We start from the raw sequence: 24057 nt of genomic DNA on the forward strand, positions 1-24057 counted from the left end.
TAAGAGAGTCTAGACTCTAGTGTTGTCGATTTGTTTAATTGATCTCTATTAATTAATGAAATCCTATTTGTCAACCAAAAGAGGTTGAAAAGACAAATTAGTCTTCTATTACACAAAAAAATAATGGGCAATAATGTATTTTCACAGGTTTAAATTTTACTATTTTTTTATTGAAGCCATCTACAGGTGATGTTAAAATATATTCAATATTAAAAAAAATAAATAAATAAAACCAAAAACAAAAACCTCCTACTCCCCTCACGTTCTCTCTCCCTCTCTCATTCTCATTTTCTAAAAAATGTGTTTATACACATAAAGTGTATAGGCAAATGCTAGTACGAATTAAACGAACTCCAATTTAATTATTTTTCATAGATAATATTTAAATATAAATAAACGTACAAAGTATCCGCGTTTAAAACGAAAATTTCCGCGAAAACATTACGCTCCCATTATTGCCCTTATCGGTGGCCCTGTTTCTTATCCCCTTCCAATTTCCACCGAACAAAACCCTAAACCCTTCTCTGAAACTCTGAGAGTGTTTGGGGTTGGCAATTGGCATCAATGGCAGGAGGCAAAGCGAAGAAAGAGAAGGCGAGGCCAGCGGGGCACACGCCCTACCAAGGAGGCATATCGTTCCACAAGTCCAAGGGACAGCATATCCTCAAGAACCCCTTGCTCGTCGACTCCATCGTCCAGAAGTCTGGCATCAAATCCACCGATGTCATCCTCGAGATCGGTCCCGGTACTGGTAATCTCACCAAGAAGCTTCTAGAAGCTGGTAAGAGGGTCATCGCCGTCGAGATTGACGCCCGCATGGTCCTCGAGCTGCAGCGCCGCTTCCAGGGCACCCCTCACTCCAACCGCTTGCAGGTACCGCTTTTTTTTTTTTCCCCCGAAAGAAGTTTCATTTACCGAGCATTTTTGTTTCTAATTTGAAAATTCAATATTGGGTAATTGCAATTAGTGTTTGAATGAATATGAATCGATAAAGTTTTAAAATTCTGTTGTGGTTGATATGTTGGTTGTGATGTGTTTTTGGGGATTTGCATCAATTTCTGTTTTCAAATGATAATTTAGAAAGAGGGTTTAATTGTATTTGCCAAGAAGAATATCTCAAATTCTGTTGTGCTTAATTTAAGAAATTATGTTGTATGGTGATACGGAAAAATGTTGATGTATTTTGAGGATTTCGAATCGAATAAAAATAGGGGTTTGTCTGCTGTTGTGCACACAGGTGATTCAAGGAGATGTGCTGAAGACTGAGCTTCCCTATTTTGATATATGTGTGGCAAACATCCCTTATCAAATCTCATCTCCCTTGACCTTCAAGTTATTGAAGCACCAACCGGCATTCCGATGTGCCATTATAATGTTTCAGAGGGAATTTGCAATGAGACTGGTTGCCCAACCCGGTGACAAACTCTACTGTCGTCTTACCGTCAACACCCAACTATTGTCACGGGTCTCCCACCTCCTCAAAGTTGGAAGGAACAATTTTCGCCCTCCTCCTAAGGTGGATTCTTCTGTGGTGCGAATTGAGCCCAGGAAACCAGCTTTACTAGTGAACCAAAAGGAGTGGGATGGGTTTTTGCGGATCTGTTTCAATAGGAAGAACAAAACCCTTGGCTCAATTTTTAGGCAGAAAAGTGTCATCAATTTGCTCGAGAAGAATTACAAGACCCTGCAGGCGCTTAATCCTGCGACAGCCCAGGAAGAGGATACTAACGATGTAATCGAGTTTATGGATGAGGACATGGAGATGGATGATGATGGAGTCGATGATGGAACGGAGATGGAGGTGGAGGATGGTAATGCGGAAGGGGAGGTATCCGAATTCAAGAAAAAGGTTCTGGATGTGTTGAAGAAGTCTGGTTTTGAAGGTGAAAGGTCCTCCAAGCTCAAATTACAGCAATTTTTAGACCTACTTTCCCAGTTCAACAAGGATGGTATACACTTCTCCTGATCTTAAGATCCAAGGATATATTTCTTGCAGGATTATTATACATTTTACCCAACCCAATTTTGTTAGGTTGCATCAAGTCTCTCTCTTGTCGGTTGGTTTAGTTTGAGATTATGTGTCGGATGCTTTTAAAATTTTCCTTTCCAATGTATGTGGAAAATGAATCTCAAGTGAGACAATGCTGTCATGGGATTTCACGGTTTTTAATCGATTTTACGAACTACTGCAGAATCCATCACTAAACTTATCTTCGTGGCCGCATTGTGAGCCATAAGCTGTTTGCATTGTTGGAGTGATGGAGTAAAACTAAATTGCAAGCTAACATTTCTCTTTTAATTTATGTTAAAGTCTCACTATTTCAAGCAATTGTGTCATGTTGAACGGTTTGCTCAAATGGTCGTCCATGCCAGCCTCCATCCTCCGGCTTCTTTCTTCGTTCGGTGAATGACCCGTTAATGCATTGATTCGATTGTGAAGATTATAAGGTTCCTCCTCTTAGGCAACGGGAAAAAGTAACTGCATCGACTGATTTCAGAAGTTGATAGAGAATCCTATGCCATACTACACAATGCATGTCAAACTCAAAACACAAACAAACTATAAGATTAACACACTGATTACGGACTAATCGAACACTTTCCCAAATCTTCCATTGTTCTAGACCAATATCCATATCCCAAACCAATTTCCCTACTGAAAAACGTAAGATCACATTCGAATTCTTGCCCTTTTCTCAGAGGTCACAAGTTAAGACCAAGCTAGCACTAGCAGTGAAGACATTACAGGAAAAACTTGACAATAATTGATTGCTCTGCTCTAACGAAACTCATAAGACAGTTTGACTCCATGGATTTCGAAACTTTGACATTTGCGGTCGAATACCAAATCCGCGGCTATTGGGTTTTGCGCGGGTATTCCACTGAATGCAATATACATGCACAAATGATATGGCAGAGAGAGACTTTGTAATTTGAGATTCCATACTTGTTACCTGAGAATAGATAGACGGCGACCGGAAGTCAAGTGTGAAGCTTTTGGTAGGAATGCTGCTATGCAACAAGAAAGAGGAACCCGGAAGCCAACAGAATATTGACTACTCAATGTTTAACTCTTATGGAAGACAACCTTCGATGATAGCAGAACTCCAAATTTAGGCTTATTTCTAGCACAAGAAGAAGAGGAAGAGGATGATAGCAGAAGAAAAGGGAAAATTTGTCTATAAAAACCAAACTTTATATTAACCAAATGCTTCATCGTATATAGTTATTTGGTTTTCCATTCCAACATATTGTTTGCATCACGTCGGACGCTCACACTTAAAAACGGCGAGCTCATATACCATCGTACTCCTCTCTATTGTCTCTAACATTTTTCTTTTAATTTGTTTCTATCGTCAATGCGTCTCGTTTTTTCAAGCAGTTGTTCTCTTTGAAACGGTTTGCTCAAATGATCGTCCATGCCAGCTTCCATCCTTCGGCTTCTTTCCTCTCCCGATGCGTGACCTGTCAATGCAATGATGGGAATGTGAAGATTATAAGGCTCCTCCTCTCTCCTTATTTGCCTTGTTGCTTCGAACCCATCCATTTCCGGCATCTGCAGTTTCATCACCAACCAAAAAGCACATCAACTTCATAAGTTTTGGTCCAGAACAAAAGGCAATAGGGAGTTAAATTAAACGAATCGGAAACTATTTCAGCACATTTTTCCTGCTTATGCACTCTTATCCTTATGCCCTTGACTCTCTTTCGATTTATTCAACTCAAATGTCGGAAAAAACAAGAGTAAAAGAGAACGGAGTCTTTTTAACCTCAACTATAACAAGGTGCATAGCAGTGATTAAAGCATTAATTATTAAACGATTGGATTATTAAATAATTCATTACTGATTAACCATGAGGAGTGAAATAGTTACCTCACAATCCATTAGTATATAATCGAATCCATGTTTCCCTTGATTCGCGAGAGCACCGCGAACGAGATCTAGAGCTTCTCTTCCATTTCCACAAAGCTCCACAGTTGCACCCAGCCTTGTCAAGTTAATTTGAGCTAGCTTGCGGTTCAATTCTATGTCATCAGCAACCAAAAATTTCTTTCCAATCAAGGGCCTGTTCGGATTGCTGACATGTTCTTGTGTTTGATCTCTAGGAGGAACTAGAATCTGTGAGTTTCTTGATGTGGAGGAGCCAACATGAGACAGATATTGGTGAGTCAGCGTTGGCGAAAATATTTTCTTGCGAGGGGTCTCATTACCTGAACTACCACCAATATTACTATGGTCTTGCGATACTTCAATTTCATCGTCAGTTGAATGATCAAACTGATAATTATATGATCGATGTTGATGTGATATTGAGGAACTAGCAGGAGCTCTAGACGCTTTTCCAACCTGGTGTGGAAGCTGCTGAATTGTGGCCCTTCTCTTAGGTAATGCACCCCCAAACTCCGGAAGAAGTCTCACCACTTCGTATAGGCGGCTACCATGAAGCGCCTTGTGTTTGATTACATCCTCTGGATCAAACATATCACGATCATTCAAATTGATGCTATGACTTGCTAACCAAACAACCCTGCACCAATTGCAATTCCTAGTACTATTCTGGTGATGATCCGTTTTGAATTCAGTCACAATCTTACATAGTTCTGAAAAGGGTCCAGCTGTGGCATCAACCACTACCAACACAAACCCCGTTGCACCTCGAAGGCTCGTCTTTTTAAAGAGAGAAAGAGGGAGCATGTTGTTGCTGCTGCTGTTGTTTTCAGTTCCACTCCCGTCCATTGCGCTGATCAAAGGCACCTCGTTTACTCTGTTGCTAGAGTTGCATGATGTGGATTTGCTCAAGCAGTCTTGCAAACCCACCTCAGATATTCTTGAAGAGCTATGATGAAGAGAATGGTAACCCCCCTTGTGTTTAGTTACTTTCTCTAGAGTTTGAGAAAGTTGTTCCCATTGTTCTGCCACGAATACTTTTATCCCAAGGTTTTCCATGAATTTTTGGGAAATTCTGCGACGCTCTTCATTCTTAATCAACAAGACGACGGATGATCCTGATCCATCAACCTTAGGAGTACTACATGGGGTTCGAATGTTCAACCTGGGGCTTGGCGTGTGAATGCTCAATCCGGGAGTACTCGGAGTGTGAGTGACTAGTATCCCCAAATCACCTGGGCCAAATCCCATTTCAATGTCCACTTCTTTCGTGCTATCCTTGGAGACATTCTCACGTAAAGTTAATAGAACACTAAACCTAAAGCATGTGCCTCTTTCGCCCATCTCCTTGTCCACAATTCCTATCTCTCCATGCATCAAACGTACCTACATATAATGCAGCATTTCAAAAATTATCAACATGCATAAACTAAAATGGCATGTTCCCAAGAAATCATAATTCTAATACGCACGTAATATAAGAACATAAATATACTTCAAAAACTAGATAAGTACATTATTTATTACTGAGCAATCTCCACCGTGTACGACATCAACCAAAGAAACCCAGTGCAGAAGCTATATATAGTCATTTAAGATCCAGCACAAAACAAACTAAATTGCAGTCGAAGTTTCCACAAACCAAAGTAATATGCAGATAAACAAAAAAGGTCGTACCCAGTGCACAAGGCTCCCGCTTTACGCAGGGTCTGGGAGAGGTGAATGTCGGCTAGCCTTACCCCCATTTATGGAGAGGCTGCTCCCAAGTCTCGAACCCGAGACCTACCGCTCATGGGCGAATGCACTTGCCATCGTACCAAGTGCGACCTCTATGCAAATAAATAAAAAAAATAAAAAAATAAAAATAAAAAAATAAAAAAAAAGAGAAGAAATAGTCGAAGTTTCTTTTATTGCAAACAATACATACAAGCCTCGACCTCAACTCAACCATCCTAGTCTTACCCATGATTCTGCCAAACAAAGATACTAGTGCGTGGGAAAATATAAACATAAAATTAATGCAATTTTGATTGCTTACCAGAGATTGAACAATGCCAAGTCCTAAGCCAGTGCCTCCTTCTCCAAGAGCCGTTTCTTTAACTTGGACATAGTTTTCAAACACTGATTTTTGCTTTTCCTTTGGAATTCCCTTCCCTGTATCATCCACCTCGAAAACAAATTCCAAGGCATTTGGGTCATGCTTCATTGTTCCCATGTCTGCTTGTGCTTTGTTGTTGTGATTAAACAAGTACAACAGTTGTCTTGCAACACCATTGCCCTTGCCAGAAGCAGCTATTGAGTTCTTAAAGCTGGGTTTTTCGACCCAAGCACGGACTGTGACATGTCCCTCCGAGGTAAATTTGACAGCATTGCTTATTAAGTTACATAATATCTGCTTAAGTCTTCCCCTGTCACCTACCGCACACGGAAACTTAATTAGAGAGCCATCGTGAGGATCCAACACCACATCTATGCCTTTTTTCAAGCCCACAGGATGATACAAGTCAACTACATCTTCAACAAGTTGCGCCACATCGAATTCCTCTTCTTCAAGTTGGATTTTCCCAGCTTCAATCTTACTCGTATCAAGAATAGAGTTCAATATACCAAAGAGATCTCTAGCACAAGTTTCCATCTGCCTTAAATTTGTCTCCAACTCGGAACCTGGGGAAACTTCTTCTTTAGATATCTCAATCAAGCCTGTGATTCCGGCTAGAGCAGCACGAATGTCATGGCTTGCAGTAGCAAATGCAAGGCTTTTATTCATGCTCTTTCTCTCTGCTTGTTGGGTGGCCTCCATTTGCTTGATCAATGTATTACACAAATGCATCTCTCGTCTTCCCGAACTATGCATTACGTAAATATAACTGAAAATGAAGAAGCCCATAATGCCAATCATTACAATGAGGAGGATGAATGCCACCTCGCAGTCCTTGAGAACAAGACTGATTGACCTAATTTGAGGGGAAGTCGGTAGAACATTATAAGCCTGAAACTCAATGAAAGGTTTACAGGTTTTAAATCATGTAGACATTTAATAAATCCATTAACGAATAATTGAGTTTTGAAAGTTAGTTTTATTAAGCTCACCTGTGCATTATGCTCGATATGCTTGATGATGCCGACCAACAAGCATGCAAGTACCAGCACGCAAGTTGCCTGCATTGAGTTTTACTAGTTAAAATAACATATATTTGCAATGAAGTGATAACAGTGAAATTAAGCTCGAAATTAATGTAGAATAATGAGAAGAAAGAATTACCAGCAAGACAAAGAAAACATGCCTCACAAGCACTTTCAATGAGTGGAGTTTCATCGGGTCTTGTTGTTGTCCTTAAGTACAAAGAACTGTATCATCCAAGTTGCCGTGAAAAAAGTTAAAAACTAGATTTTGACATACTTCACCAATATTTAAAGGGAACTTAGTGATATTCTTTTCACTTATATATACGTGACAGAACTTGTGTTTGAATATCGAGAATTTTGAGTTCAATAAACAAACAATGGAAGTATCTCGTTGTATAAAAAAAAGAGGCCCATGAATTAATTTAATGTAACATAAAACAAACAATGTACGTTTATAACTCTTTTAAAAAAAATTAGTGAATGTAAAGACTAACCATACTACCATAGGTTAGTTTTTTTAACAAACCTCACAATGTAGAAGAGAGTGAGTAAAAACGGACTCCTCTTAAAAGACATAACAAAATTAGAGAATTCTTGAAAAAAAATACACAAAATTAGAGAATAAAAGCTCACTTATTTATTAATGTTTTGTTTTTGCTATTAAATATAATCAAAAGTTTAAATCACACATCACTCATTAACAACTAGATATTATTTCACATTATATTTTGAATAACAACTGCGGCACGCAAAATGCATATTTTATGCATACATGTGGCACACGTTCCATGCATTCATTTGGCGCGAAAGTTCAAAGTGCAAATAAATAAGAATTAGATTAACCAATTACAATACGTGAAAAAAAATTAAAAATTTAGTACGAACATACATAAATAAAAAAATACATGCAACTTTAACGTAAGAGGATTAACAAATTAATAACGACAACAATATTGATGAGGATTTTCTAGGTTTTGATCATTGAGTACAATAAATTGTCATATCATTGTTTGAGTTTTTTTGGTCTGTCGGTGAGATTCTGCAAGACCTATGTATCTCAAATCTAACCGACGAAACATCTTTTTTTGGTTAGTTTTTCTTTCATTCCTTATTTTGCTTGAACTAGAGGAAACGTGATCAACACTGAAATCTAAAAGATAACATACCTCATATATAGATCATGATCATATGCATTATCTAGTGCATTCATTGGGACATAATGCTACACCCCTAAATTCTTTGAAATCAAACAGAAGTTCGTCTAAAAATTTGAAAAAACCACAAACAATCCATCAAAAAGGGATGCTTTATTCATAAAACCAATGAATGAATTTTGTAAAATTAGAGGAAAGCTGTCTGTGTGTGTGTGTGTGTGTGTGTGTGTGTGTGTGTGTGAGAGAGAGAGAGAGAGAGAGAGAGAGAGAGAGAGAGAGAGAGAGAGAGACTTTATATGATATGCAGAAAAACAAGAAAGACGAAATTAAGGTGTGAGAGAGACCTGATGAAGTAGAAGAATACATTTATGTGAGCCGCAGAAGGATGATGGGAGACAATATCTTGAACGTACGCCTCTTATTAGCTATTTTGTCCGCTAAATTTGCAGTCACTCAGTTTTGTTCATCTTCTTCTTGGAGTTAGGGCAAAACAATATTATCTTCTGATATGAAGATATCTGAGTACTACTCCTGCTTCTTTGATAAAGATTTTTGTATAATTCAGTATCTTGAAGTAGATTTTGGGTATTAAATACTCAAGGGCATCATTCTCGCACTTCCTTTTTTAGCTTCTTGCTTTCACCACGCCCAAAGATTTCCATCTAGGGTTCTTGCAGAATTGGGGTTTCATATATATGGTACCTTTTTTCACTTACAACTATCTGATGTCGCGTGGTTTTGGATGCAGGTAGCACACAGAAATATGAGACTAGCAGTAAATCAATAAAACAGAAATTAAACACTTGTTAAAAAGATGATCTCTGTCGATCGACATATGGCATAAGGGCAGTGGGGACTATGTTTTGGAACAGCACGTAGGTTCCATGCAGACCATGTATAAAACAGCTTAATTCTGTTGCCAGCAAGGTATTAATAAAAAGACCAAAATAAGAACTTGTTGATTAACTGAAAAACCAGCATATAGTTTAATTCCGCTGCAGTATTGGCTTAAAGGGAGCCAAAAAATCCTCATGACATAATCCTCATTAATTTGTTCTGTAATAAAAGGTTTAAGGCAAGAATTCTTTTCATATGTTTCCTATTATATAAAATATATTTCCTATTTTCTTTAAAAAAATTATATGTCCTATTATATACTATATATTTCCTAGTTCTAACAACCAATACAAAATATATTTGGGGAATTTGCACAAACATTACCTAATTATTATGAGTTTGTGCATTTGCCACCTAAACTAAAAGGTTTGTTCATCAATTACCGTCTAGACTTGGACTTTGGTGCCAATGTACCATATTTGATGATTTCTGTTAAATGTTACGTTAACAAAACCTTCTTCAAAGAGGTGGGATTCAGTTTCAATCTTTTAAATTACCCCTCTTCCTCCCCAACTCCATTTTTCTCTCCTTTCCTCAATCTCTCTATATCGGCCTTCTATAGTATATTTCCTTCCCTTCCCATCTTTCAATTGTTTAAATAAATTTAAAGATTTTATTTAATGTTTTTTTAGATAGAAGTAGACAAAACCGCTCTTAAACTTTATGCATAGTTGGCATAACACAACAGAGGTGACAATTGAGCACCGGAACTTTGTAGGTGGTAATTGAACAAAAAAAAATTGATAAATGAGCACGCCCTTAAAAGTTCATATGGTAGTTGTTGTTGGTATTTAGACAATCTTTCATCATTAATAAAACTTGAATAAAATGATAAAGATTGAAAATCAAAGAAATAGAGTGCAAAGAGCTTTGGAAACAGAGGGCTGATGCTTTTTCTTAAAACAGAGATCTTATCTTTTCATTCAGATATTTCTGATATATATGGCTCAATACATGCCGACTGAAGTAATTGGGTCGACTGATAAAGAGAATGGGTCGACTGATAAAGGCAACAGTCAGCCCTTTTACACAGAATCAGTTTCAGTCAGCCCTTTTACATAGAATCAATTTCAGTCAAGCAGAATCAGTTTAAGTAAAGCATTAACTTTTAACACTCCCTCTTAATGCTTTGCTGCTTCACTCCCAAAAGTTCTCTTAGGTAGATGAATCTGTCCTTTGGTTATGCCTTGGTAAAGATATCAGCAACTTGATCTTCTGTCTTGCAGTAGACCACATCCACTTCCTTGTCTTCCACAACACCTCTGATGTAGTGATGCTTCAGAGCAATATGCTTTGATTTACCATGACAGACAGGATTCTTGCTCATGGCAATAGCTGACTTATTGTCACAAAGGATATGAGTTGCTGATTCTTGTTTCTCACCAAAATCTTGCATAATTCTTCTCAGCCACACTGCTTGAAAAGTTGCAATTGAAGCCGACACATACTCAGCCTCTGCCGTTGATAGTGCAACTGATTTCTGTTTCTTAGATGCCCAAGAGAATACACCAGTCCCTAATGTAAAAGTATAGCCATATGTGCTCTTCAAGTCATCCACACTACCTCCCAGTCACTATCACAGAACCCATACAATTTTGGCTTAACATTCCTTTCATACATAATACCAAAGTCAAGTGTACCTTGTATGTATCTTAGGATTCTCTTTGCAGCTCCATAGTGAATGCAAGTAGGCTTGTGCATAAATCTGGACAACAAGCTTGCAACATACATAATATCAGGTCTAGTCACTGTCAAATACAACAAACTCCCAACTAGGCTTCTATACACAGATTCATCAGCATCACCACTACCATCTTCTCTTTGAAACTTTTCATTCACAACTAGAGGTGTTGCAACAGGCTTGCAACCAACCATTTTGAACTTTTCTAGAAGTGTTTTTGCATATTTCTTTTGAGTAATAAAGATACCATCATTTGATTGAATAATACTAATTCCCAAAAAATAATGCAACATGCCTAGATCACTCATCTCATATTTCCTCATCATGTCATTCTTGAAATTCAAGATCATATTATGACTACTTCCAGTATAAACCAAATCATCAACATATAAGGAAACAATAAGGATATCTGAAATACCTTCTGTTTTGACATAGAGGGCAGGTTCATTCTCACTTCTTTGAAAACCTCTTTCATTGAAATATGAGTTGATCTCTCCATACCATGCTCTCGGAGCTTGTTTCAGGCCATAAAGTGCCTTCTTAAGCTTATACACCTTGTGCTATTGTCCTTTAAGAACAAATCCTTGAGGTTGATCAACGAACACCTCTTCTTTTAGGACTCCATTTAGGAAAGCCAACTTGACATCAAGTTGGTGTAGAAACCACCCCTTTTGAGCAGCTACGGAAATAAGGCCTCTGATTGTTTCATGCCTAGCTACCGGTGCAAATGTTTCTTGGAAATCAATCCCGGGTTTCTGAGAATAACCCTTTGCTACCAATCTAGCTTTGTTCCTTTGAACGGAACCATCTTGATTGAGCTTAGTCTTATAAATCCACTTCACTCCAATGACGGAGTTGTCACAAAGTTTGTCCACTAGTTCTCATGTCTTGTTTTTCACAATGACATTGATCTCATCTTGCATTGCAGCCTTCCATGTCTCTTCTTTCACTGCATCATCAAAGTTTTCTGGTTCTTCAACACAGAAATTGCAGCTTTCATAGACTTCATTTAAGCTCCTTAACCGAACCGGTGTTGAACTTGGACTCGAAGGTGTAGGAGAGTGAACTTGAGGACTATTTTCAAGTGATAATTGTGGAATTTCTTCTTCATTTGGTTGATTTTCTTCTTCAATTCTGATTAGTGCAGATTCCTCTCGAATGGTTGCTTGATTCCAATCCCATGAAGATTTCTCACTAAAAAGAACATCTCTACAAACCAGAACTTTCTTCTTTTTTAAATTGTAGAGTCTGTACCCTTTTGTGTATGAAGCATAGCCTACGAAAATGCATCTTTCACTTGACTCATCAAGTTTTTGTCTTAGTTCTTTCGGAACATAAGCAAAGCAGATTGACCCAAACACTCTTAAATGATTCACGGAAGGCTTTCTTCCACTCCATGCCTCAAATGGTGTCTTATTTCCAATTGCCACTGTTGGATGCCTATTAATCAAGTAGACCGCTGTATTAACTGCCTCACCCCACAAATATTGAGGTATTCCCTTGTCATGTAACATTGCTTTAGCCATTTCGACTATGGTTCTATTTTTTCTCTCAGCTACTCCATTTTGTTGTGGAGTGTAGCTGACTGTAAGTTGTCTTTCCAAGCCAATATCTTGACAAAACTTATCAAATTCTGTGGATGTATACTCTCCTCCTCTGTCACTTCTAATAACTTTGATTAGATACCCAGATTGTCGCTCAACCATAGCTTGAAACTTCTTGAAGATTGAGAACACTTCTGATTTCTGTCTTATAAAGTATACCCAAGTCCTTCTAGAATAATCATCCATGAAGATTAGGAAATACTTGTTTCCCACTTGAGTAGAGGTCTTCATGGGTCCGCAAACATCTGTATGAATCAATTCCAATGGAACTTTTGCTCTCCAAGCTTTACCATGTGGAAATGAATCTCTATGATGCTTCCCAAGTGCACACCCTTCACAGATTTCTTCATTTTCTTGGATACTCGGCAACCCATGCACCATTTCTTTTTCTTGTAGCTTCTTGAGACTTTGAAAATTCAAGTGGCCAAGCCTTTTATGCCATAGCTTTGAATCTTCTTGCACTTCCATCTTGAATGCAGATTGAGTTGCATACTCAATTGTGAGAGGAAAACTTCTACTCTTCCTCATCTAAATCTTAGCCACGAGTTGTTGACGATTCCTCCTATCATATATCTTGCAAGTATTGTCTCCAAAATATAAGTAGTAGACATGCTCAATGAGTTGTCCAAGACTTAGCAAATTTTGCTTCAAATCAGGAACTAACATGACATCCTTGATGAACATCTTTCCATTCTTCGTATGCACGGCAATAGTACCTCTTCCCAATGTATCGACTAGTTGCCCATTTCCCATCTTCACTCGGGTTAGGTTTGTAGTGTCAACATTATGGAGAATGTTCTTATTTTCCGTCATATGATTGCTACAGCCGCTGTCCACAAACCAAACTTTAGCTTCTTCTTGGACGGTTGTATCATGACCAACATAAAACATATTGGTTTCTTCATCTTCTGCTTTGGTGTAGTGAGCTAGCTGATTATCTTTGTAAGTACAATCCCTTTGCATATGCCCGAATCTGCTACACTTGTGGCATTTCACTTTTCCTTTGAACCAACATTCCCCAGAATGAGCTTTGTCACAAATTTTGCACTTCGAAACATACGAACTCTTCTCAACCTTTTTCTTCTCTTCAAAATTACCCTTTCCTTCCCACACTTTGTTTTTGCCTTTCCAATTCTTGTTGGAGTTGGCTTTGCTTTGACTTGAACTAGCTTGAGTTTTTGGATTCACTGTAAGTGTTTGGAAAGCATTTTCTACATCATTGTTGTCATGTCTAGATAGTTTCTGAGCAAAACCTTTGAGAGAACCAATCAATTCTTCAACACTCAAAGTTGACAAATCCTTAGTCTCCTCTATGATTGAAACTATGTTGTCATACTTTCTTGGCAAGCTAATTAGTGACAAATCCTTAGTCTCCTCTATGATTGAAACTATGTTGTCATACTTTCTTGGCAAGCTAATTAGATACTTCTGGACTATTCTCTCATCAGACAAGATTTCACCATAGCTTTTCATTTGATTAATAATCTCAGACAATCTACTCAGGTAATCATCTAACAATTCATCATCTTTCATTCTTATATACTCAAAATCTCTTCTCAAAGATTGGAGTTTGACAGCCCTTACCTTAGTAGAGCCTCTGTAGACTTTCTCCAGCACATCCCAAGCTGATTTGGCACTTGTCTCATTTGAGATTCTCGGAAAAATTTCATCTGAGATAGCATTTTGGATGACCCCAAGAGCTTTTGCATCTCTCTTGATGTTTTCCTTCAGCTCCCTTGTTTGAGTCTCTGTCAAAACCACAGTACTTTGAGGTACAACATAGCCATCTTCAATCAAGCTCCACAAATCATGAGATACAAAAATTGTTCTCAACTTTGTCCTCCAGAAGTCGTAGTTCACTCCATTGAAGATAGGAGTTCGAATCTCACCACTGCTACTTGAACCAGCCATGAATTTGAAAAATTTTGATTCTAGGGTTTCACTTAGAATTTTCCCCCTTTTTGAGAATCAAAAAAACGCCCCACTCTTTGATTAGATTGGCTCTGATACCATGTTGGTATTTAGACAATCTTTCATCATTAATAAAACTTGAATAAAATGATAAAGATTGAAAATCAAAGAAACAGAGTGCAGAGAGCTTTGGAAACAGAGGGCTGATGCCTTTTCTTAAAACAGAGATCTTATCTTTTCATTCAGATATTTCTGATATATATGGCTCAATACATAAGCCAACTGAAGTAATTGGGTCGACTGATAAAGAGAATGGGTCAACTGATAAAGGCAACAGTCAGCCCTTTTACACAGAATCAGTTTCAGTCATCCCTTTTACATAGAATCAGTTTCAGTCAAGCAGAATCAGTTTAAGTGAAGCATTAACTTTTAACAGTTGTGCAAATTGTCCAGTATATTATATAATATGTTTATAAGAATAAAAGTCACAAAAAATTTAGAATGGGAAGAAAAGTTTAACATATCGATTCTCCCTTTGTATACCACATAGTCGTCTCTCATCAGTAACATATACGTTTTCTAGTTTGGTGCTTCTTGTTCCTCTGAATGGAGGAGAAAACTTTGGACTTTGACATTTTGTTACCTCAAATCTTATTTTCTTGTTGGCATGAGCTCAAATTTCATATTAAAATTCAGATATATTTTGGCCGGAGACTTGTATATGAATTTTAAGTCTCCACTGCATTGGAGAGATTTTGACTCAAATATACTACTTCATTCCATATTTTTCGGTGCGTTGGAGATGACCTTGTAGGTATCTTTAACAAATTAATTGCGGAAGGTCGTTCAAACTTGGAACCTCCTCCAAAACTAGGAAACAATAATGGAGAAATAATTGACTGCGAACGAGTAACATAAAATCAAGTGATACGTACAGCTGAAGTACATGAAATCGGAACCAGTTACAACACCAAATACGCAAATGATAATGATGTGCACGAACCATGATAATGTACAACAGAAATTGTATCTTGTCAATGCCCAACAAATTGTTGATGCATGCTAAAACTGGAGCAGGTATGGAAGGAAATGGATTCAGTTGGAAACCATGATGCCTCCTTCGCCATTTCGTCATCCTTAAGGCTGAGTATCATGGATCTTCGTCAGTAACCCAAGATTCACTGTTAACCATTTTCAATAGGATCTCTTCTCTTTACCCTTTTCTTCATCATCTCAGCCCACCTTGCAAAGACATTGGAGACTTCAAATTTACCAGAAAACTTCATCTTCTGCGCCAACTCCTCAAGAATATCAGGTTTTCCAGCTCTGGAGAAATCGGCTGCAAACTTATTTAAATCAAGCTGGGGAGGTTTCATTCCTTTCTCAACCATTTCCTCTAGATATTTACAGGCCTCTCCTGATCTTCCCTGACTTATAAGACCTCCAATGAGAACAGTATATGAGTTGTCATCAGGGCAAAACCCCTTCTGAATCATCTCATCCCATACTGCACAACCCATATCATAATTTCTAGTCTGAAAATAAGACTTCATGATCATGTTAAAAGTGTGTATTGATGGCTCAACGCCATTTTGAATCATCTTCTTGTATATCCGCACTGCATCATCCGGCATTCGCTGCTGCGTCGTCATCACTTTAATCAAGGCATTGTATGTCCGCCCATCAGGAGTGCAACCGGTTTCCTTCATCTCCTTCAACAATTCATAAACTGTTTCCATCTTCTTCTGATTTCCAAACCCTGTAATTAAGCACGTGTAAACCGCAACATCTGGCTGGCACCCAGATTCTCGCATTTCATAAAAAGAGTCAACTGCTTCTTTCATCTTTTTTTGCTTGCAGAAATCTTGAATCAGAATACTATAGCTTCTAACGTTGGGAGATGGGCCCTTGGCTTTCATGACCTCAAACAACTTGATAGCATCAGACCTCTTGTGACCCCTCAACAACCCTCCGAGCATTGTATTATACGCAACAATATCAGGCTTAAATCCCTTGTCAACCATCTCATTCCACACCCTCCCTGCTTCCATTAAATTCTTTGAGCTACACCACCCGTTTAGCAGTACGGTATAAGTTTGTAAATTTGGTGTAAACCTCCCCTTCAACTTCTCGAAAAGCAATTGCATTTCTTTTCCTAGCTTTGCCCTTCCAAGAGTATCAAGCAAGCAATTAATAGTATCGATGCCAACTTTGAACTTGTAGGACTTCATCAGTTCAAAAATGCCAACAGCTTTCTTCCTCTCCTTGGCAGCAGCAAAAGCTTTAAAAGCAATCACAAATGTTTCCATTGTCAAAAGCTCCTTCACTCCCATTTCTTCGAGCAGCGACACCATGGTCTCAAACTGCCTGGTCTTTCCTAAAATGCTCATCATCGAATTGTAAGTCCTAGAATCATGCGAAAACCCTGGCTTCTGCCCAGCCCAACAGAAAAACCGAAAGGCGGGTTTTCTAGCGTGCTGGAAGCGTTTCAACACCGCCACAACCAAATCATGGGACAACTGAATCCCGCATTCATCAAGAACCGCTTCCATATTCCGATCTAAGGCAAACAATTCGTCGATCACCTTGCATACCCTGTCGACCTCTTCCGGGTCTGCACTAGAACTAACATGAACACTCCCCCTCCTATCCTCGTCCTCACTATCAGTTTCAGCACCCGAATCCGAACCACCAGCGGTGGCACTAGAAAACCCCCTAAGACCACATTCAATGCCAACCAATGAAGTTGTAAAATTGGGGATTGTAATGGATGTAGTTAGCAATTTTTCTTGTAGAATAAAGAGTGAAGTGGGGTGTGGCAAAAGAAATGGAATTTGACAATGAGAATGATAGAGATAACGACGAGGAGAAGAATGAAGCAAACCAGACAGGGGCAGAGAGCAACCACTAGGAAGGCATACTTGCTCTCGGCGGCGGTGCCGTCTTTCTCGTCCCTGATAGAAAGAGCATAGCTCGGCGGTGAAGCGGCGGCGTAGGTGGACATCTGAGAGTGGTGTTCTTGGGTGCGGTTGAGAGTAGAGGAGGTGGCTTTGGGCGGATGAGGAGGATCTTCTTAGAAAGAGAGTCATTGGGTAGCCATGAACGGACCTTCTAGTAGTTTCTGGTCGATCGAGATTTCAGCAATCGAGAATCGAGATTCAAAGATGGGTGAAGAAAGAGGAAGGAGATGCAGAGTTTGTAGTTGCAGCAGGCCAGTATCAAACGGCTGAACCTAACTGAGCGCAATGGCCAACCACTGGTTGGTATATTGGGCCTGGCCCAATTTTACTTTTCGTTATTGTTAACCCTTACTTTATTCCAACTTTCAATTTGCAACTTGTGCAAATTAAGAATATTATCTGCACTAAGAGGGTGAATGAGTAGCTTACAACGAGCTATTAATAATGTGATTGAACTCTTGATTGATGAATAAGAGAAAAATCAAGCATTCATAACTATTGATATACTTTGACGCTATGGCAATTAGATTAGACAACATACTTGTAATTGACCATTCGATCAATTTCATGTGCGTCTCTTCGTTATTTGTTGATTTTGTTTGGAGATGAGAAATGTGATTTTGTTCAAGAAAATTACTACATTTTGGAGGGGCTTTCATGTGCCTCTCTTCATTATTTTAGTTGTTTTCCATGTATGTGTGTTTCTATGGCTGTTTTAGAAGTAGATTTACCATATTTTGAAAAATGTAAGCCAAGCTAGAGTTATTCTATCTTATATGACTCAATTAGAAAATCTATTGTATGTAATTGTGTCTTATTGGCGTTCTGCATTTGTTTTTTTATTGCCAGCCAATCGATGCTCAAGTTAACTTACCTTGATTTGGTTTATGCTCTATGTGGAACTGAATTTGAGTCTGCTGGACTGCAGTGACAAAGGCGACTAATGGGATGGATATTGTTTTATCTGGTGATGCCTCAGCAAGGTTTAGCTTGCGTGAAGCTGAGAAGTTGCACTTCCTCGGGGAGTAAGTTTCTTGTACTTATTCCTAATGGTGTTTTTAGGTCCATCCTACTGTACGCCTAACTATTTTGCAGTTGTGAATTGGGGATTGTTATGTCAAAATGCAATCCGTTATTTTCCATTTTTAGTTACTGTTAATTTTGACTTTGAAGCTTGTTGTATGGCTACAGGCATCGTATAATTCTATACTGACAGCATTTGTTACTGTATTTCTGTTTTGTGTATGACAGGGATGAAAAGATAAAATTTTAGTCCATTAATGTTTGCATGTAGATGCCCAATTTCATACATGTTTTGCTCAACTGCTCTGGTATGGAAACAGACAGCGCACGGATGCCAAAAGAAGATGACTTGGAGATGCAAATTATGATCCAAGAACTCTGTATTTACCTCCCGCATTCTTAAAGAGTTATCAGGTGGCCAGGTAATTGCTTCTAGATAGATTAGTAGCCTAAAGGGTTTTGAGGCATTAACGATTATGAACACTCTTAATTTAGTGAGATGTTAATATTTCAGAGACAATGGTGGGATTTTAAGTCAAAGCACATGGACAAAGTTCTCTTTTTCAAGGTATGCTCGTCCTTACCAGTAGCTAAGTAATGGCAAATTATGCTACACAAATTCAGGGTCATTATTGCTGGCAAATGAGGAACATCTCATTTTTGTTTGAGCAGATGGGCTAGTTTTATGAACTTTTTGAAATGGATGCACATATAGCAGCAAAAGAACTTGGTCTGCAGTTTATGAAGATAATATATCTTGAAATTTTGTCTTGGTGTTGGCTGTTGTGGGTGAGCAGATAACATTTTCTTTCATTTCACATTTTATCTCGATTGTTCTGAGATTTGTTTTGTTAGGATTGCTTTGGATGCACCCATTGTGCTTCCTATTTGTTTTTCTTTAGTTAGTGATTTTTCGTTGCCTAATATTAGGGTGAACAACCCCATTGTGGATTTCCGGAGAAGAACTTCTCAATGAATGTGTAGAAACTCGCTAGGAAGGTTGGTTTTACTCTTGTCACTTTATTTGGAGATATCTTTCTTACTCTTTTTCGTTGAAGTTCAGCATCTATGTGAAGCCTCTTTCACACTATGGAGGGAGATTTATTTAAGCTGCCTTGACTGGCAGGGGTATCGAGTTCTGGTTGTGGAGCAGAAACACCTGAACAGATGGATCTTCGTCGTAAAGAGGATGGCTCTAGAGATAAGGTATGCTCATCTTTTACTTGTGGGTATATATCCTTGAATATTTGTCATCTGATTAATTTAATATTCTATATTATAATTCTTAGCACTGCATGTTGTAATTTGATACCCGGATTGAAGCTATTAATGAAAAAATGGTATTAACTTCTGAATTTACCTTGGTGTATAGGTTATGAAACGTGAAATATGTGCAGTGGTTACAAAAGGAACACTAACTGAGGGAGAGATGGTGTCAGCAAACCCTGATGCTTCTTATCTAATGGCAATGACTGAAAATTCTCAGAATTTGGCAAACCAAACTGCAGAGCGCCCTTTTGGGGTGTGTGTAGTTGATGTTGCTCCCAGCCAGGTCATTCTTGGGCAGGTATGAGTCTAGTCGAACATCATTTTCATCTTGTTCTCTTAGTTTTCATGTAAAAGGTCTGATAGTGTGATCTTCTGGTGCCTGCTGGACTTTGTGGCTGTCTGCATTTCCCTTATTTTTTAGATATTTGAGCATATATATAATCATTGGGGCAAATTGTGACTATGTTATTCCTAATTACCATTTCATAAGAGGCTGATGAAGATGTATCATTAGGTCGTTTTGGTGAATTGCTTGTTACATATGGATCTGTTTTTTACTAGTATTGCTTTCCCAATACCAGTTTGGAGATGATCTAGAGTGCAGTGCCTTGTCTTGTCTCCTGTCTGAGGTGAGGCCTGTTGAAATTGTAAAACCTGCAAAACTACTTAGTCCTGAAACAGAGAAAGTGCAGATAAGGCATACAAGAAGTCCTCTGGTGAATGAGTTAGTCCCACTATCGGAATTCTGGGATGTTGAGAGAACTGTTCTAAGCAAGCCATGTAAAGCTATCGGAATTAGTTAGAACATGGCTTGCAAGACCTCATTCCGATAGTGGGACTAACGCACAAGCAACTCTTCAGGGTGAATGAGTTAGTCCCACTATCGGAATTTCTAGGCTTCCGGACATGGAGCGGTTGCTTGTGCGTGTCTGCTCTAGTAGGTAAAGCTAGGAATAACAGTTGATTTTATGCTTATGGAGAACTTACTGATGTATCCAAAGATTGATTTACAGTAACTGAATGTGACTGGATGCAGTAATGCTTGCGGAAGGACTGCTAATAAAGTGGTTTTATATGAGGATGCTGCAAAAAAAAAAGCTTCAGGAATTTATTTCAGCTTTACGTGGTTGTGAACTCATGGCTCAAATCAAACATGCTGTTCTCTTAGAGTTATCTTGGAAAATGTTGAATCTGCACAACTGCATCATCTGCTAACACTGGGTATTGTTTTCTTTTTGCATTTATATATGTATTATTTTAAAAGATATAGGTTGCTTTTTGCGTTTATATTTGTATTATTTCAAAAGATATTGTTTCCCATCTTATATCTTGCCATAAGAAGATTTTCGTGCCTTAAAGATTGTTTTTGGTATGCATGTGCATCTTTCATTGTTAAAGAAATCTTGGCATCTTATTGTTCATTGTTTTACAGGTAAAGGTCTTCCTGATGTTAACTCAGTTCTAAAACATTTCAAGGATGCCTTTGATTGGGTAGAAGCCAATAATTCAGGTCATATAATACCTCATGAAGGAGTCGATATTGAGTACGACTCTGCTTGTGAAAAAGTAAAGGAGATAGAGTCTCATTTAGCAAAACACCTCCAAGAAGAGAAAGTTACTTGGAGATAAATTGGTAAGAACTTCTATGGAAGACAAATTGGCATTTTGATTTCCCAGTAGTACACTTTTAAGTAGAAACTTTACAATCTCACGTAACTTTGGCCTTCTGTTGTCTGTTGCAGATCACTTATGTCACAGTTGGAAAAGATTCTTACCTATTGGAAATGCCGGAAAGTCTGTGCAGCAATATTCCTTCGGATTATGAGTTACATTTGCCTAAAAAGGTAATTAGAAAATCTTTGGAATGGTAAATTAAGTAGCTTTAATGGCTTTATATTAATACGAACATGCCTTCCTTGTGTTCAAACATGCAGGGTTTGTCGAAGTACTGGACACCAGATATCAAGAAGTCATTGACAGAGCTCTCACTAGCTGAACTGATTAGGAGTCCTCGCTAAAAAGCATTTTGCAGAGGTTCATTGGACGTTGGCGAGCATTGTCTTAAATGGAGACAATTGGTCTCTGTGATTGCAGGTATGCAATCTTTTTCCCTCTGCATTGGCTGGTTTCTTCTGATATATGTTAGTCAAACTTCGGTGGATTGACTGGAGTCTGGAGCATATATTTTCATTCGCATTTTCTTTTAGTAAGTGCATTCTGCTATGCTGTGCAATATAAGAGAACTTACACACACACACTCATACCTAAGAGTACTGCTTGATTCCCCAAAAGATGTAGCTAAATATTGGTCCATTTTAAACAGATTTAACTATAGTTGATTTCCGAATCATTTGGGTTTTAACAATTCTAAAAATGTATTTCTAGAAACAAGTCCATGAATTCAGTAATTAGTCTGTTTTATGTTCACTGGTGACATTGACCCCACATGTTGCAGAAATCGATGTTTTAATCAGTCTAGCAATTGCAAGTGATTGTTTTGAAGGACCCTCTTGTCAGCCAGTGGTCATGAGTTCATCGTGTAGTAATGAAGTACCCCGTTATTCTGCATAAAGTTTGGGACATCCTGTTCTTAGAAGTGATTCTTGAGGAAAGGGTACATTTGTATCCAACGACATTGCCATTAGAGGTTCTGGCCATGCGAGCTTTACCCTTCTCACTGGTCCTAACATGGGTGGAAGGTCTACTCTTATTCGCCAAGTTTGCTAGGTTGTGATTTTAGCAACGTAGTCTTCTCTTATTGTCTGAATTTCTTACTTGTATTTATTGCCTTGCAATGTGTGATCATTTTCGCCTTTGTTTCTTCAGCAGTTAGGAGCAGATGTTCCTGCAGAGAGCTTTGAGCTATCTCCTGTTGACCGAATCTTTGTTTGTATGGGTGCTAAAGATAATATCATGGTATACATTTCTGACAGAGCTATCAGAAACTGCAACAATGCTGGTGAGATTACTATTTAGAGCAACTTGGTTCAAACTAATTTAGTGTTACAAATGTATTGTTCTGATTTCCCGTGTTCATAAAAATAGATTATTTAGGTAGTGTGGGTTGAAAAAATTTCATCTGGTTCTAATCTTGGTTATGATATGCATTTCTCTTGAAAATTCATAAATCATGTCTTCTCAACTTATTTCAATATGTAGTGCCATGACTCATGAGTGTAATGAGTATATCAGTTCACTGGGTTCTGGGTTCTGAAATTCTTTCAAATTATAGACGAAGGTGTTATGATTTAAGAAATTCATTGTGCTAAACATATATTTCAATATTGTTTGTAGTCATCAGCTACTCGTAATTCATTGGTGGCACTGGATGAACTTGGACGTGGAACATCAACTTAGATGATGGACAAGCCATTGCGTAAGAGCCAATCATGCTAGATATTTGTGAATGATTTTGCCTTTACCCAAATCTTGTGTTTTTCATTCGTTTCCTCTTCAACTTTTGTATGTCCTCTTGAACTGGCAGGGAATCAGTTCTTGAACATTTTATCTACAAGGCCCAGTGCCGAGGAATGTTTTCTACCCATTATCACCGACTAGCTGTAGATTATCAAAATAATTCTAAGGTATTTTTCTCATTCTTCTGTGGTTGATCTATATTTTCTTTTGACAAGATTGGTGATAAGATCATCTTGTACGCCGATGCTATAAATTGAACTGTGTCTAATTTATTTCCTTGCTTCTTTGATAGGTTTCACTCTGTCAGATGGCATGCCAAGTTGGAAATGGAGATGGAGGTGTGGAAGAAGTTACATTCCTTTACAGGAAGAGTCCTGGTGCATGCCCTAAAAGCTATGGTGTGAACATTGCACGGTTAGCTGGTAAGGATCTTTGCCTTATATTGCTTCCTTACTAGCATCTTTAACACAAGAACAGTATTTGAAATGCAATCATTTGGTTGGGAGGCATGATCTCGATCTGAGCCATCATCTCGCTGTCATCTATGGTTTTCTTCAACATGTATATAATCTATATTTAAAGCACCTTGCCCTCAGTTAATATGAGCATGACCCGGAACTTTTTATGAGAACCAGACAAGCTTGCGAGCAATAAACTCTGATGAATCTATGCATTGCTCATTTTAGTCATTAGCAAATTCTAGTTCTTACTACTTGTCTTACCAAGGGTTCTGGGAACGTGCAACTAAAAGGGACAAGTAGATATTTAGAGCCTCAAGCGAGTTGGTTCTAGTTGGGGAGGATTGACCAACTCTTTAGCTTAGAAGCTATATCATCACCAGAATAGGGCAAATTGCTGTCGTCCGTTGTAAATGATTGTTCAAGTGTCGACATATTGGTTCCGAATTTGGACCCAACAAGCTTTGAAGGTTGTTGCTTAATTCGGTATTAGTGTGTAACATTATTATTTATCTTTTATCATAAAAGTGAGTTGTAATGTTGGGTTGATGAGTTGTTGACCCTACTGAGAACTGATCAGTATCCAGGTTGCTGAATTCCTAAACATTAACCTACTTAATGCTTTTAATTATTTATTCTGGGTTAGGTTTGGTGGGTGGTTTCGATT

The 24057-nt window shown here is 38.3% G+C and overlaps 3 protein-coding genes and 1 pseudogene across 3 annotated transcripts; 2 read left to right on the top strand and 2 right to left on the bottom strand.

Annotated features, from left to right (window-relative positions):
• Window positions 1–432: 432 nt before the first annotated feature.
• On the top strand, window positions 433–2186 carry LOC126591407 (ribosomal RNA small subunit methyltransferase-like). Its single transcript, XM_050257084.1, has 2 exons — window positions 433–873; window positions 1238–2186. Exons 1-2 carry the CDS (start codon window positions 565–567, stop codon window positions 1964–1966), a joined length of 1038 nt encoding a protein of 345 aa, XP_050113041.1. The 5' UTR covers window positions 433–564; the 3' UTR covers window positions 1967–2186.
• A 1098-nt stretch (window positions 2187–3284) lies between these two features.
• Window positions 3285–7206, bottom strand: LOC126590508 (histidine kinase CKI1-like). Its single transcript, XM_050255947.1, has 5 exons — window positions 7153–7206; window positions 6981–7049; window positions 5929–6879; window positions 3876–5276; window positions 3285–3556 (listed from the first exon to the last, which is right to left on the bottom strand). Exons 1-5 carry the CDS (start codon window positions 7204–7206, stop codon window positions 3326–3328), a joined length of 2706 nt encoding a protein of 901 aa, XP_050111904.1. The 3' UTR covers window positions 3285–3325.
• Window positions 7207–15158: 7952 nt separating this feature from the next.
• On the bottom strand, window positions 15159–17498 carry LOC126590100 (pentatricopeptide repeat-containing protein At3g62470, mitochondrial-like). The gene has a single exon (XM_050255614.1). The coding sequence runs from the start codon at window positions 17350–17352 to the stop codon at window positions 15448–15450; it is 1905 nt and encodes a 634-aa protein (XP_050111571.1). The 5' UTR covers window positions 17353–17498; the 3' UTR covers window positions 15159–15447.
• Window positions 17499–18018: 520 nt separating this feature from the next.
• Window positions 18019–24021, top strand: LOC126590509 (DNA mismatch repair protein MSH6-like; annotated as a pseudogene).
• The last annotated feature ends 36 nt before the right edge of the window (window positions 24022–24057 follow it).

This window comes from Malus sylvestris, chromosome 11 (genome assembly GCF_916048215.2).
Source record: "Malus sylvestris chromosome 11, drMalSylv7.2, whole genome shotgun sequence".
Taxonomy (NCBI): domain Eukaryota; kingdom Viridiplantae; phylum Streptophyta; class Magnoliopsida; order Rosales; family Rosaceae; genus Malus; species Malus sylvestris.

Coding starts and splice junctions, on each gene's coding strand:
- LOC126591407 (XM_050257084.1), top strand. CDS start 565: ATGGCAGGAGGCAAAGCGAAGAAAGAGAAGGCGAGGCCAGCGGGGCAC. Junction 874..1,237: donor CTCACTCCAACCGCTTGCAG/GTACCGCTTTTT, acceptor TTGTGCACACAG/GTGATTCAAGGAGATGTGCT.
- LOC126590100 (XM_050255614.1), bottom strand. CDS start 17,352: ATGACTCTCTTTCTAAGAAGATCCTCCTCATCCGCCCAAAGCCACCTC.
- LOC126590508 (XM_050255947.1), bottom strand. CDS start 7,206: ATGAAACTCCACTCATTGAAAGTGCTTGTGAGGCATGTTTTCTTTGTC. Junction 7,050..7,152: donor ATGTTTTCTTTGTCTTGCTG/GTAATTCTTTCT, acceptor AACTCAATGCAG/GCAACTTGCGTGCTGGTACT. Junction 6,880..6,980: donor ATATCGAGCATAATGCACAG/GTGAGCTTAATA, acceptor ATTGAGTTTCAG/GCTTATAATGTTCTACCGAC.